Source organism: Cebus imitator, unplaced genomic scaffold, assembly GCF_001604975.1.
Source record: "Cebus imitator isolate Cc_AM_T3 unplaced genomic scaffold, Cebus_imitator-1.0 Scaffold9, whole genome shotgun sequence".
In the NCBI taxonomy this organism is placed as follows: Eukaryota; Metazoa; Chordata; class Mammalia; order Primates; family Cebidae; genus Cebus; species Cebus imitator.
The window spans coordinates 7,030,446-7,045,525 of NW_016107324.1; the positions used below are offsets into that span (position 1 = coordinate 7,030,446).

Consider the following 15,080-nt stretch of genomic DNA (forward strand, 5'->3'; position numbering starts at 1 on the left):
TTTTCAGCTCCATCAAGTCGTTTATGTTCTTCTCTAAGCTGGTTATTCTAGTTAGCATTTCGTCTAACTTTTTTTTCAAGGTTCTTAGTTTCTTTGCATTGGGTTAGGACATGGTCGTGTAACTCAGAGAAGTTTGTTATTTCCCACCTTCTGAAGCCTGCTTCTGTCAATTCGTCAGATTCATGCTCTGTCTTTTTTTGTTCCCTTGATGGTCAGGAGTTGTGATCCCTGGGAGGAGAAGAGATGTTCTGTTCTTTGATGGTTTCATCCTTTTTGCACTGTTTTTTTCCCATCTTTGTGGATTTATCTCCCTTTAATATTTGAAGTTGGTGATTTCAGGAGGAGTCTCTGAGTGGACTTTTTTTCTATTGAGGTTGGAGCTGTATCTTTTTTGGCCTGTAGAGGGCGTTGCTGGGCTCTCTAGGGTTCAGTCAGTTTGTTGGGTGGGTGGTCCTTCCCTGGAGTTTGTTTGCAGGTGAGATGGGCCCTGCCCTCCCAGTGGCATCTCTCCCAGAGCTGGATCTTCCTGGTTGGGGTCAAGCTGGTGTATTTGCTGCCAAGCTCTCTAGTGAGGGCTTCAGTTTGAGTTTTGTGGAGGTGGGGCCTCCCAGGCGTAATGGTCTGTTTCCCTGCTTTCAACTCTGCCTCCCTCTGTGGGATGGTCCATCCTGCTTGGCGTTAGTCCAAACTCCCGCCCAGATCCCTGTGACAACTTGCCACAGGGAGGTAGCCACTGCTCAGATTTGCATCACCTACCCACGGCACCCCACCGCCTGGCAGGGCACTCGTGGACCATGGGTTGCAGGAGGGATGAGGTAAGCACAGGATCCGAAACAGAGCACTGAGGGGGTTAAATCCCCCGACCCTCCAAGCCAGCTGCACGTTTCAGGTGGGGACACGCGCCCCCCAACCCCCACCCCCCCTCTTGATTTGCCCCCCTGGGTGGCTCTTGCCCTGCGGCTCCTTCCCTGGGCCTAATTTCAGTACCCTATCAGCCCCACAGAAATGAACCTGGCACCTCGTTTGGAATCGTGAAGTCCTCTAGCCCTCTGTGTCTTACATGCTGGGAGCTGCATTCTGGTACTGGCTTCTCTCAGCCATCTTGGCGCCCCCTCAGTAATTCTTTATTTCAATGTGAATAGAAGAGACTTAAAGTATATTTTTTTCTAAGTTTTTCTGTTAAGTGATGGAGATAGCTCAGGGCCAAAAGAATTGAAAGTTGTTATTTATATGATATCACACAGTTTAAAAATATTCAAATGAATCTGAATTTTCTACCTGTATCCTTCTTTTGTCAAAAAAAATCCTAACTCTTGATAATTGGAGAAACCTCACGTTCAATTACACAGTGTCCAAGAAAATCTGTAAAACTTTAATCCTGTATTGTTTTCATAGCGTTCTGAAGCTAAAATTGAGAGAGACTGTGTGGCATCACTGTCATCATCATCATCATCATCATTAACAGAAAACTACAACTATGAGGAAGAACACTAAGAGAAACCAGAAATGAACTCTACTCAAGAATAATGCATACAATTCAATGGTATCAGTTTAACTGTAGCAATATATTTAATTCAAGTCCAATCCATTAAATCAGTATTGTGTGTTTTACCATTCATCTTTAAAAATCTTCAAATCAGTAAATCTCAGTATATTCTTAAAAGATCTGTCCAAGCATGATCTTGGCTCTTAATAGTAAAACCATATTTTAAAATGGAAAAATAACTATTATGAAGCATAGAGAGCTTTCAACCATTTCTTTGGAAATACATCTTGATAATAGCAACCATTCATCATAATAGAAAACAGAAAGAAGATTAATTTACTGTGGCATAGAAAGTTCTGCCAATTCCTAAGCGCCCTAAATAGTTTCTCTGAGATTTTTTACATTTTTCAGGCCTCAAGGAAAACCAAAGCCCCGCCTCCAGGTTTGGTAGCAAATAAACTCTGTTTCTCCGGTGCTAAGCTTCCATCACTCCTCTGGTAATAAGCTTTGTGCACATTTGCTAGGAAGCTGGTCAGCTTGTCCGCGGGTACTATTGACACTGTGCAGCCTCCCCATCCTGCTCCAGTAAGTCGTGACCCTTCAGCCCCAAACTTCCTAAAGCAATGAGAAAAAAAATATTAGAACCTATAAATATTAGAACCCATAAATGAAAATAAAGTGATTTGCTTGGTGTCTATGGAACACATAGCCTACCTAAGTTACATGAAGAAAATACATGAGAGGTTTTTAGGTGTCATCAAACATATCAGGACATTAAGACATTTAGACTGTTTCAGAGCATGATCTGGAATTTTTTTATTGTATCTAAATCTGGTCCCTGGTTTTGACTCCAAGTAGTAAAAGTCAACAGTGCTTCTCCCATTTCATGACTGGCAACAACCCACTGTAATATTGATTCCATAAAGTAGCCACTTGAAGAGTTGTATAGCAAGCCTACACATAAATCAGGAAGGAGCCATTAAAATAAAACAGGCAATGGTAAAAGAAATGTAGGTAACTCTGAATCAGAAGGTCACTCCAAATGAGGGCAAATCAAAATTTAAAGTGCACAGTCCTATACAGGTTTTCACCAGTGGCTATTTCAGCTGCATTCTTATGGCTGGGCTATTTCACAAAGAAGAATCAGTCTCCTAGAACAGATAGCCTCATTCACTGAATAAACTTAGCAACAAAAAGCTTATTATTAAACTCCAGGTTGAGTGGGTGGTTGGTGGAATCTCTAATGGAAAATTAAGCAAATCTTTTCACAAAGAGGATGGCAGTCCATACCACCATCTCTGTGCCTTCTGGAGCTGATCTGATTACTGAACTCAGAATTCAATATCAAATGAGACGTATCTGATTAGGATAGCAACAACTATATAAAAGACCACACAGCAAGAGGTAATTTTAGTCACTGTAAACCAGGTACAATTTTAAACCTAAGATTTTAACCAAAGTGAAAGGACCTATCACAATGTACACAGATCACTCAGCTTTAAAAGATGCAGTTTATCCTGACAAGAAAGTTAACATGTACTTACAATTAATTATTCCTAATAAAATTCCCTCCAAATTATTAGTGGATTAAAGGCTATATAATTAATTTGGCACAATTTTGCCTCTTTTTTTCAATCTAAATGAGATACTTTATTTTCTGGATATATCAATAGAATACTACCTCTACTCTAGAACATCAAAATTACTGCATGCCAGTAACTGATTTTCTCTTCAATGATTCTTCTCAGTTTATTTCTTTTTATCACCTGCTTTATTACATATATTAAAATATGCTTTTCAAATGAAAATAGGTGTTCAGGAAAGAAAAAAAATGCTTACAAACAAACAAACGTCACTGATCTCCTCCTATCCCTTAAACATTCAGCTTATGGCCCAGTAGCTGAACTAAGCCTTAAATCTCATCATCTAGGCTGAAAAATTTCTCTGACCTTGGGATCCTTGAATTCTAAATTTCTAGGTTGGCAAAGGGCCTGTTTGCAGTTTGTTGATTTCAAAAATGGTTGTCATATGTAGTTGCATCAAACTCTCACTGTGGAAGATGCTGGGAAAAACTGAGGCGTCACTGAAGTGTCTCTGGAAGACCCTAAAATATGGGCATTAAAGCCAGCCATGACATGGTATATATAGTAAAGAACACTGTGCCTTCTTATTTAAGATCCAAAATAGGCCATTTTGCTGGACTCAAGTCATCAAGCCTTTAAGGGTCTTCAGTGAACTTCTAAAAGGCATATTTTATAATATTTTCTTACTTAAAGAGTTTTTTAAAGCTGTGATTTTTCAAAATTGAACCTAAAGCAAACTGAGAGTATTGTTTTTAATCTGGCTATAAAATCTATAGGAATTGAGCCAGAGGGTCTGTTTCCTGAAACTTCTACTAGTTTCCAGAGAGCAGAAGCTGGAAGTCTTTCTAGGTAAATATACTCACCACTGAGTCTCCAGAGCTGTTCTGTCACCACTCTGCATGCTACAGATGAAAATGAACTGAATTGCGTCAATCACATGGTCTGAAATCATCAGGGCTCAAATTTCCCAAATAGAGAATGATAAGTGCTATTATAAATAGGCTTCTGCCCCTGAGTCAGTGACACATTTGATCACAAGTCAGGGCTGCCCCAGCAGCTGGTCAGTAGCCTGCCCAGCTACATACACTTATAAAGTCCAAAAGGTCTGTTGCAGTGTTCCCCACTGGTACTTAATAGGCCTTTTGGCATATGCCATAGAAATGCTGAGAAGACCAAAGGTTAGTAGCCCATATACACTTTAAATAAGAAAAAAAGTAAGTGAACCCAGGGTGTTTAGCGAACTTTTCATGTTTGCACCTTTTTCTGGAAGAACGATAAATCATTAAAAACACATCTCCTGAGCTATTGCACATCAGAGAGGCAATACAAGAATCACAAAAACCAAAACCCCAAAATCCCTCAGATCCCATTTTGTTGATTGTGCTGACCGGATTGGGAATAATGTGGAAAGGTTTGTCAAAGCAACAAAGGCAGCTCTGCTTTATAAAGCATGATTGACAAAGGCTAGGGTAGATGAAGGATGGAGATTATGAGGAATGTTCTCTTTGATCCTTTTATTGCTGAAAAGTATACTCACAGAATTAACTATCCAGGCACCCAATAAAGCCAAAGTCAAATTTCCTACTTTAAAGTGAACTAATTTGACCATAAAGTGCTTACTAAGTTGCAAGATACAGAGCAATGGAGAGGGTGGGGAGGAGATCCAGAGAGACCCAACTGCACTACACACTTGAGAAAGAGGGAAGGTAAGAAGTTAGGCTTTGTATTTCAATTCTGTTTCATTTCTTTCAAAATAAGTGAATATATATTATACAAATGGATATGAAATAAATTATTTCAGGAAATCTTGAATTTAGGAATAGATCACATCCATCTCTCTGACCCTAACCCAGCACAATTCTAGGCATTTAATAGGTTCTACTAAATGGCTGCTAGACTAAAATAGTTATTTTAAAATATTTTTTAAATTATATGTAATATAAGCAGTCAGCAGTGTATTCTTTACTTGGGAAGACTTCTACCTTATGCCTCTAGGAAATGGCAAGAATCACAGGTAAGAGACCGTCTAGCACAGTTTCTGTGATTTTTACAGCCAGGTTAGAAACCATACCTTCAAATTGCTTTAGAGTCAAGAAACCACAGCTTTAAACACTGTTCAAAAGAGAAAGGATAAGAAAATATGCCTACAAGTCTACTTTAGAAATGTAAGCCACTTAAAGGCCACTGGAGAGCAGGGGTTCGGGTCCTGCAAATGGCATGTATATTCATAAGTAAAAGAGGCTCAAAAAGAAGTGAACCCCTAAGAGGAGCTGAAATGGCTCGTTCCCTTGTTTGTTTGTGGCTTTTTTTTTTGATCGAGTATGCAGATTAGCACTTAAGGTCATAGGGAAAGAGCACAGAGTTATGGATTTGCACTTAATTCTTCCCCATTATGACCTTGTCAAAAGCATGGGTGCGAGAGGCTGAGCAGCCTCACCATGGAACACATTGCAGAAAGATTTCTGAGGAAGACAAAGCAAATTAGCTTTTGTAATCATAGTTGATCCATTAAAATTTGTCATTCATCTTCCTTAATAGCTTGGGCAATAATGAAGCAATTAATCTTCTCTAATTTCAACAAGTGCCAAACGGAAATAAAAGGCATTAATCATTTTGTCTTAAGTGAAACCAGGGAACCAATACTGAATGAGCTGTCTCACATTTTGTGTTCTCCAGTAATCCCACTTAAAATTTTGTCATTTCTTTCTGTTTATATTTTGTTCAGTTACAAGAGATATTTTATAATTCAGCAAAAATTACCTTTTTCTTCATTATTCTTGGTTTCATATAATTTAAGTTCTAACTTAAGTTTTTAATAATTTAATACTTAATAATTTAAGTTTTAGTTTTTTTAAAATGCCTCACTCTGTAAGGATAGTTTTCTTCCTCTTCCCTGCTGCTTTCTTTAGATTCTAAACTGATTTTCCCTTGAAGAGCAGGAAAAGGCTCAACTGAAAAAGAGAGCTAGCAATGGTGAACTCTACCCTTTCCCAGTACCCCTTCTCTCCACGTCACAAAGTTGTTGTATACATTGTCCTGTATGCTAACTACCTAGAGATGCCTTTTTAATTCAGTCTAGCTCAGATCACTCTAAGATTTTCTGTGTGTGTATAGCACCTTGGGTCTTCTAGGTATTCAAGTCCTTCATTTACTCATTCAATTAGTTGTCTTTTTATACAAATAGTTTCCAAAAAGGCCTTCAGGAACACTAAAGGAATTTGGAAGTGCTGTAAGTGGACCAGGGAGGGTGATGTAAAGATTATTTTTGGCAATGCTCCTCCTTGAACCCATTTCAGCTTCCCTCCTCTCCTGGGGAAGTCAAGCAACCTGCTCGGGCTGCCCAGTCTTAGTCACACCTTCCCTACTGATATTAACATTTTTAAAGGTGGCAGGGAATTGTAAAGGTGGTGGTTGTTTTTAAACAAAGAAGTACTTTGCCAGAGGTTGAGTCTGTGGCATCAGTGGCTCACACCAGGCATTGCCAGGACCCCTTCCAGTAAGACCAACACCTTCCCTGCCTGACCCAGTAAGACACTGACAAGGCTTCAGGAGGAACTAGGGCTTACAAGTAGCTCCACTGTTCATTTATTTGAACCTTTCCCCATATTACTACCTGCTACTCTTCCACCATCTGTCTTCCCCATCCTTTTTAACCATCCTTTATCTTATTCCCTGTAATTTCTGTATTCTTCTGAACCCCTCCTCCTTCCCTCATTAGTTCTCAGATATCTTAAGAGAAAGTCACAGCTTTTGAAAAGTGGAGAGTAGACTGCATTTTCACATGGTATACAGATATCCATGTGAAAATATGTACTGACTGAAGGAGGGAAAATGCCTGCATCAACTTAATTCCTCTGAGGCTATCCTCCTCTGAGATTGCCCTGCCACTTAGGACCCTCCAGTAACTCGCAACCAACTGAAACATTTGAAGAATATTATCTGCTGGTCACAGTGACAGCAAAGAAAAAATTAATAAGAAGTTTTAAAGACCAGACAACTGTTCTGGCCAATATTTTCCACAAGCCAGAAGATAATCTTTCAATATGGAAAACTTGAACCCTATATGATTATGGAATAAGTAGAAAATAACTCTGATACTTAGCAATTGACTTTCCAAACATAACAATCATGAAAAAGTGACCGAGCTCCTGAATTTTCACAGAACTGAATTTTTCTCAGAAAATAAATACAGTAGATGAAAACGGTCCAGTCAGAAACACTTTAGCTACCATTAAGAAAGGATTTTCCAAAAACAAATAAAATGAAAAGATAAATAAAAGGTACTCTTCCAAACCCATTTAAGACATAGCCATAAACTTTTTCACTAAAACTTATTTTTAAAATGTGTAGATCTATAGACTTCTAGAACAGAAAAAGGAAATGGAGATCATAAAGTGAGGCAATAGTTCAAACTCACAGAGCTCAGAATGAAAACAGAGCCAGAATGCAAACTTTCTTTCAGCCCACTTTTCATCCCACTCTACACATTACGTCCCTGCTCAACATGACTTTGCTTAATGTTCAAATGCTGGAAACTTTGACAACAAAGGCCTCCATCATAAAGCTTCTAAGCTAGGAGATGAAAATAGGTTACATACAAACACACATGTACACACACATATATATGACCTACATTTGAGTGTAATCACATCTCAGTATAACCCAAAGGGAGAGGCAGGTTTGGCAAAATCACTGGATTGAGAGCCAGGCTTTCCAATGAACTCATTATGTGACATTACTCAAATAATTTACTCTCTTAGTGCCCTCTTGGATCTCTAAGGTTCCTTCCTGATCTAATATTTTATGGTACTCTAAGATAACTCATACCCACCCACAATGGTAAAGTGTGCTTTTCAAAAAGATGGCTTTTAGAGGAATAAGGAAAGTTTCTCAGATCAAAAAGCCAGTTGTCTTGATTTCCCTCTTTCACCCACACAGCAATTATCTAAGTCTTCCTTCCAGGCATCTTTGGCATAGAATTGCCTAGCATTCCCATTTCCCCTTTCTCTTCTCAAAGCCAGAAGCCTTCCAATGGCCTACACAGCCTATATGGTATGGCTCCCCACTTCCTCCCTTACTTCACCTACTGCCTCTCCTTCCTTCCTGGCCGTCTGCCATGCTGATCTTGCTGAGCCTCACACATGACAGCTAAGTATCCACCTCAGGACCTACACACTTGCTGTTCTCATTTATTCACCTCCTTCAGGTCTCTGCTCAAATATCTCTTCCGCAAAGTGGCCTTCTTCAGCCGATCCATACAAAGAGTACCAACCCAACCCTGTGGTCTGTGTTCCTTCCAATTTTTTCCATAGCACTTATCACTACCATTCAAATTATTTTTAATTGTCATTTCTCTCTTTCTGCAAGAGAATGTAAGCTTCACAAGAACAAGTACAGGTTGACCACTCTAGGAAGAGAAAGTTCATTTGAGAATTCCAGGAAGCTAGCAAACACCCTTCCACTGCTTTTCAAGTGAGATTCAAACCATCCCACTTCCTTCCAGGCAAAGACATTTCTTCCTGATCTCTGCAAAAATAATTCCACTTCCTCCTATTTCCAGAACCGAACAATATTTGTCCCTTCCATATACTAGGCCTTTGATATTTTCAGGAAAGAGTGCTTAAATGAAATAAGCTGGGAAAGGCTTTTGAAAATTAGTGAGCAAACATGTCAGCAGATCTTCCTCAATGCTGTGGTCAAGTCTCTTGACAAGCTGGGTTACACAGGCCATTTATGATCACTGGAGTTACTTGGTTTAAATTTTTCAGGCTGGGAGTGTGGCAATGAGTGAGGAAGCCACAGGTTCCAAGTGGTTAATTACATTTCCATTACTAATTGTAGTATAGTATTGTGTTCTGACAGTGAAATAACATCTAACATTTGAGAGCTCTCCAGTTTCCTTTCAGTTCTCCCAAGATCACTGAGCTCCTTCCTGCATAAGAGGACTAACTCTATTATCTCCATTCCTTCACAATTTTAAGAAATTTGTTTTTAGGCTTTGTGAAAGAATTTTCCTTTTTACAGTTCTGCCTCAATTAAGCATTTATCACCTGGGCTTTCTTCAGCCCTTATTTCCTCAAATTGCCTAAACTAAATCTGGAAGGCAGGAAATGCTGGCTTTCTGGGTGATTCCTCAAGCAATTCTGTCCCCACACACTCCCATCAAGCTTGAGATCCTCTGTCAGTTTTCTCCCTTCTAAGTAAAACTACTAAACTTAATTAGGACACTTGACAGGAGTTTCTGGCAGAGCAGCAGTATAATAAAATAAAGCATGAGAAAGTTAACAGGGCCCAGCTCTGAGCAAAGCTACCATCTTGAAAGGCTTAATCATCCAAAGATGGAAAGGTCTTTCTCATGATGTAAAGAGCTGACTTCAGGCCGGGCGCGGTGGCTCAAGCCTGTAATCCCAGCACTTTGGGAGGCCGAGGTGGGTGGATCACAAGGTCAAGAGATCGAGACCATCCTGGCCAACACAGTGAAACCCCGTCTCTACTAAAAATACAAAAAAAAATTAGCCGGGCGTGGTGGCACGCACCTGTGGTCCCAGCTACTCGGGAGGCTGAGGCGGAAGAATCGCCTCAACCCAGGAGGCGGAGGTTGCAGTGAGCCGAGATTGCGCCACTGCACTCCAGCCTGGTGACAGAGCAAGACTCCGTCTCAAAAAAAAAAAAAAAAGCTGACTTCAAACTGACTCCAAACCCAGAGCCTCATAAAATCATGGGGACAGGTCTCAAATCTTTCATCCTACAGATATTTAGCAGGGAACAAGTTTAGCTCTATATCATGGGAGACCTCTCATATAGAAAGTGGGGAACAATCTTCATTCTCATAGATTATGAAATGATACATTTTTTCCATTAATTTAAACAATATTATTTGGTGGTATCTCTTGGCCCCCACCAGACTGTCTCACCGACAGATGTCCACCAGCTGGTCCAGCTCAGGGCAGCTGCACTCATACATGTCCCGGCAGCTCATGTGGCTCTGGTTCATCAACTCTCCTAGCAGCTGGACCGTGTTTTCAGGTGCTTCTTCACATATCTTCTTAAACTGGAGGACTCGTGCAGCCTCGCTGTACACATGCTTTGCCCGCTGATAGAGTTTGAAGATGAGCACTAAGGGGGTGGGGAAGGAGATCAGGAATAGTTACTGGACAACCCAGTATAAAGAAAAACATATTTTTGAAGACTTTCATTTCTGTTTTCATTATCAATATCTTAACTTTAAATAGGTCTCTCACTGAAAGGGTTCTTTCCACTGAAATGTGTCTATTTGAATATGTCTATTTGTAGGTCAGTTTTACTTTTTTCTTGATATTGAATAAAATCTCTTAACTATATTTCCTTAACTTCATTCAGCACAGATGTGCATACACTTGTGTGCAATCTAATCCATCCCAAAAGAAAGGAGATGTAACATCTATTGAACACACCCTACATGCAGGGAGGGGAATATTACACACCAGGGCCTGTGAGGGGTTAGGGTCTAGAGGAGGGATAGCATTAGGAGAAATACCTAATGTAGATGACAGGTTGATGGGTGCAGCAAACCACCATGGCACGTGTATACATATGTAAAAAACCTGCACATTCTGCATATGTATCCTAGAACTTAAAGTATAAAAAAAATTTGAATGTATCCTAAAGGAACAGATAAACACAATTATTTATATGGGATATATAATATTTATATATGTACCTGTACATATACTGCAGCATTATTTATTATAGAAGAAAATAAAAAACCACTCAACTATCTAATTACAGAGGACTTTAAAAAATTATACTGGCCAGGTGCAGTGGCTCACACCTGTAATCCTAGCACTTTGGGAGGCTGAGGTGGGTGGATCACAAGGTCAGGAGATTGAGTCTATCCTGGCCAACATGGTAAAACCCTGCCTCTACTAAAAATACAAAAATTAGCTGGGCATGGTTGCGCGCACCTGTAGTCCCAGCAACTCGGGAGGCTGAGGCAGGAGAGTCACTTGAAACTGGGAGGCAAGAGGTTGCAGTGAGCCAAGATTGTGCCACTACACTCCAGCCTGTCAACAGAGTGAGACTCCATCTCAAAAAAAGAATAATTTTTGAAATATTACTGCTATTAAAACTCAGATTCTAAGGCAGTTTGATACATAGGAAATTATTCATTATTAAATGAAAATAAAACTATATGTACAATTGATAACTCATTTTGCATACACATACACACATATTTATGTACATTTTAATTTAAAAAAACTAAAGCACTAAAATGTTAATAGTGTTATCTCTGTGGTCCCTTATGGGTGACACATACTTGTATTTTCCAGATTACCCGCAATGACTCTGTAATTTCAGCTACAGAAACATGGCCTATTGCAATGGCTATGTCTATAATATTTACACATTCCTGTGAATAACAACTGAGACTTTCTTACCATTTTCACCCATGCTGAACAGTGGCTGAGCTGGTATGGTGGGTCTGGGAAAATTTATGAAAATTCCCAGGCCTAGGGAATAGAGACAGGGCTAAAAATCAAAAAGTCTAATTTCTTAACAGCTCTGTGACAACTAGCTGTACACAAATTGCCACCTTTATAAGGCCCTATTTATAGTCTCACCTCTAAAATGAGGTGGAAAATCACTTCTCGGGATCCTTCCAGCCCTAACATTTTATAATTCTATGAAGGGCTTCTCCCAAGGGCATCTGTCCTTCAACATTCCCCCCATATTGTTATACCTCGTAAAGAATATACTGTTACTGGTAGTTTTTGTTAACACCCCCAGTTCTACTCTCTGCCCCTTTCCACCCTACTATCAGCCCCAAAGGCTGACTTGTATAGTCTATACCAGTGAGTCCCTTGCCATCTAGATTTGAGAACAGGAAAAGATCAGCAGCAAATGGGAGGGAGGAGAGTGAGGTCAGAGGATTTATTCCCTGGCTCCTCCCTTGCAGAGCCATTTAGAGATGGCACAGTCCCTCCACTGAAGGACACTGAACATCCTTCAAAATCTCCTTTTCTATATGATTCTCTCCTCCGGAGTCTGCCTCCAGGTTCCTCTCCCCTAAACTATGATTACTTTTTCAGAAGCACTTTTACATTTCTACTAATGAGCCAGTAAATCAAGTTTCAGATTACATTTTTTCCCCTCCACAGGACTGTCCTTATAACTTTTCTTATATGACCCCTATATCATTATCATACCTAACAAAATTACCAGTGGTTCCTTAATACTGTCTCACATTTAGTCCATATTTAAATTTCCCCAATTGTCCACCAGTTTAAATTTCTATTGGTTTACAAGATCTAAACAGATTTCACACATTATATTCAGTTGTTATGTCTAGTAAGTCTCTTTTAATCAATCAAGAATTTAGTGGTTTAGTGATTTTTGATACTCTGTATTTTCAGTATCCTATCCAAGCACATCTTAGGGCCATACCCTATAATAAAACTCAATATAGTCCATTAGGGAGAGTATACTTTGGCTTTCCTTTAGGATTACACGTTTCTTTAGGATGAAATATTTTCTTTTAGGATTAAATATTTTAAAATAGAAACTATCCAAAGAGATACATTCTATTAAACCCAGGACTGGTACTTTGATTTTGACAGAAAACATTCACAATACACCCAGATGACTACCAGAACCTCACAATCCTGGCACCTTCCTGCATCTGTTCTCTTCTTGCAGAGGAAGTGTTTCACAGCAAGACTTCTGAATAGGAATGTCTAACGGGACTCTTGCTGGGCGTTCTAAAGGTTCATGAGAGATTGCCATGACTTGCAATCTCCTGAACGGTAGTAACTCAGACAACAAGGGAAAGGGCAGAAAGGGCATCTGTTTTCAATTGTGATATAAAAATGTTGCCAAAAGCCACAACAGATTTGGAGACCACCCTTTGGGTGGGAAAGCAGTTCTGTGTTGGCTGAATGTCACAAATGCTCTCTGGATCCAGGGTTCTGGCTTGTTATGTGCTGGCAACTCATCAGGTTTCTGTTATACAGATACCAAAAAAATCCAAGAAAATCTGAAGCTTTATCCATAACAGCTTTCTTCCCTGTCCAGCTAACATTATAGCCAGATATTCCAGCTGTCTATAAGCTCTTGTAATCCTTGAGAGCAATTATTACATTAAAGGATGAAGGAAGCTGTTTCTTGCTATGTTCATTGCATGCATGATTACTTCCAAGGCAAATTCAATTTAAGAATATAACACTAGATGATATTTTACTCTAATATTATTAATGGTCTATCCTATTCATAAGAAATCCAGGACTTCAAAGCGGGATATATGGTATAGTCTTCAGAACACTGATTTTCTCCCGTGTGAATCTTACATAATTACTTAATTTAATCATGAAATCATGGCACAGATTCTGAAATCTAAATGTTCATGGTCATATACACTTAAACTGCAAAATAAGTATTTCATTTTGTTGCTAATAACTTTGACTTGTGTGATAAATTCTATTGGCTAGCTAAATCTTCCTTCTGACTAGCCTCCTAGCTGTGCTTCCAACACACCATGTGGCTCCTGCCATAGGCCCGTGGCAGTAGCTGTTCTGTTGGCCTGAAATGCTCTTCCCCATGATCTTCACGTGGGTGGTTCCTTCTTGTCATTCAAGACTCAGATGTCACAGCGTCAAAGAGACTCAAATCTAATCTGCAGTAGCCCCCACACATACATATTTTCTCCATCCTATTTTATGCTCCCAGCACTTATCACCATCCAGTATTTTCCTGTGTGTTCATTTGTTCATTGGTTTGTGGTTGTCTCCTACCACTGGAAGCTCAACTCCAAGAAAGCAAGGGCCTTGTCTAATTTCTTCACAACTATCTCCAGTAGCTAAAATAGGATCTGGCACTTAGTAAGGGTTCAATAAATGTTTGTTGAATGAATGATTCAGATCTTTCTTGTAACAAAACTGCACTGAAACTAGGCTAAATAAACAGTAGTAAGACAAGTACAATATGGAATATAAAGAAGACTATTATTTTGACAATTTATAATCACTAGCATCCTCACCAAAAAGTGAGGAAAGTTTTCTAACATAAAATTGGAAACAATTAGTAAACTTCAGTGCCCAAATTATATCCTAATACTCATTATCACAGATGACTGAGAATTGTTTATATTGTATTTTGCTTTACAGATGTGAGAGAAAAGAGATTTCGAAAACAAACAAAATGTGTTTCAAATAGAAAGAATACAAAAATAGATAATAAACAGTTCAAATTAGTTTTTCTTTTAGGCAATCTTTGTAACAAAGAGTTACCTATTAACTTTTTCCTTTAAATGATGGTTACGTAATTTATGATCAGAACCCATCTCTAATCAAGGAATCTAAATCAGGGCACACATAATTGGTTATTTTCTTGGATTTCTGGTGGGAAAGGGTGAGAAAAAGCCTTTGACAGGTGAGGCACACTGAGCACCATTTTAAGCTCTGAGGATAGCAGGTCAACAGTAGATAGAGGACATGTCTATCTCATCTTTCAAAGAGTCCCACTGATTTAAATTTAACCTCTGCATGCAAGAGCTAGTGGCCTCTCCTTTATTACCTCATCTTCTGCTAAGAGCAATGCCAAAAGCACTGAGTCATCTGAAAGAGCTTCACTGATTTAATTTTAAATTCTCCATGCAAGAGCTGGTGGCCTTTCCTTATTACCTCATCCTCCACTAAGAGTGATGCCGCAAGCACTGAGTATGATAGTCATCTGGCAACAGTTAACCAATAGTTCTTATTAAGCACCTGCTGTGCACCCAATAGCATGCTCCAAATGACGGGAAAGCCACATGAAGCAGAACCTCTGCTTTAAGTAACTTACAACTTAGTTACACAGATAAGACAAACTATGACATCACTGGACAGTGAGCAATTGCAACAGACATCCCAGTGCTGGAAATGCTGAAGGTGCACTAAGAAGATTGGGCTTGCTGGGGGAAGACCAGTAGTGGGAGATGTCACAGGAGAGAGGGGGCTGAGCCATACAGTGTCCCTGCTGTGAAGAGAGAATGGCCAAAG

The 15,080-nt window shown here is 39.4% G+C and overlaps 2 protein-coding genes across 4 annotated transcripts in view; one reads left to right on the plus strand and one right to left on the minus strand.

Moving 5' to 3' along the window:
• The window catches only part of FAM227B (family with sequence similarity 227 member B), a 273,911-nt gene extending 272,379 nt beyond the window's left edge, over positions 1–1,532 (plus strand). The window contains exon 16 of the mRNA XM_017543814.2: positions 1,396–1,532. Coding sequence (XP_017399303.2) covers positions 1,396–1,494 — 99 coding nt within the window. The 3' untranslated portion in view covers positions 1,495–1,532. The remainder of the gene's footprint in view (positions 1–1,395) is intronic.
• GALK2 (galactokinase 2) overlaps positions 1,532–15,080 on the minus strand; it is a 108,340-nt gene continuing 94,791 nt past the window's right edge. For 2 of the 3 annotated variants that reach the window (XM_017543769.2, XM_017543776.2), the window contains exons 9-10: positions 9,984–10,185; positions 1,532–2,101 (exon numbers count right to left, since the gene is read on the minus strand). In XM_017543769.2, coding sequence (XP_017399258.1) covers positions 1,894–2,101; positions 9,984–10,185 — 410 coding nt within the window. In that variant the 3' untranslated portion in view covers positions 1,532–1,893. The remainder of the gene's footprint in view (positions 2,102–9,983; positions 10,186–15,080) is intronic. The other variant, XM_037744992.1, reaches the window with a different exon arrangement.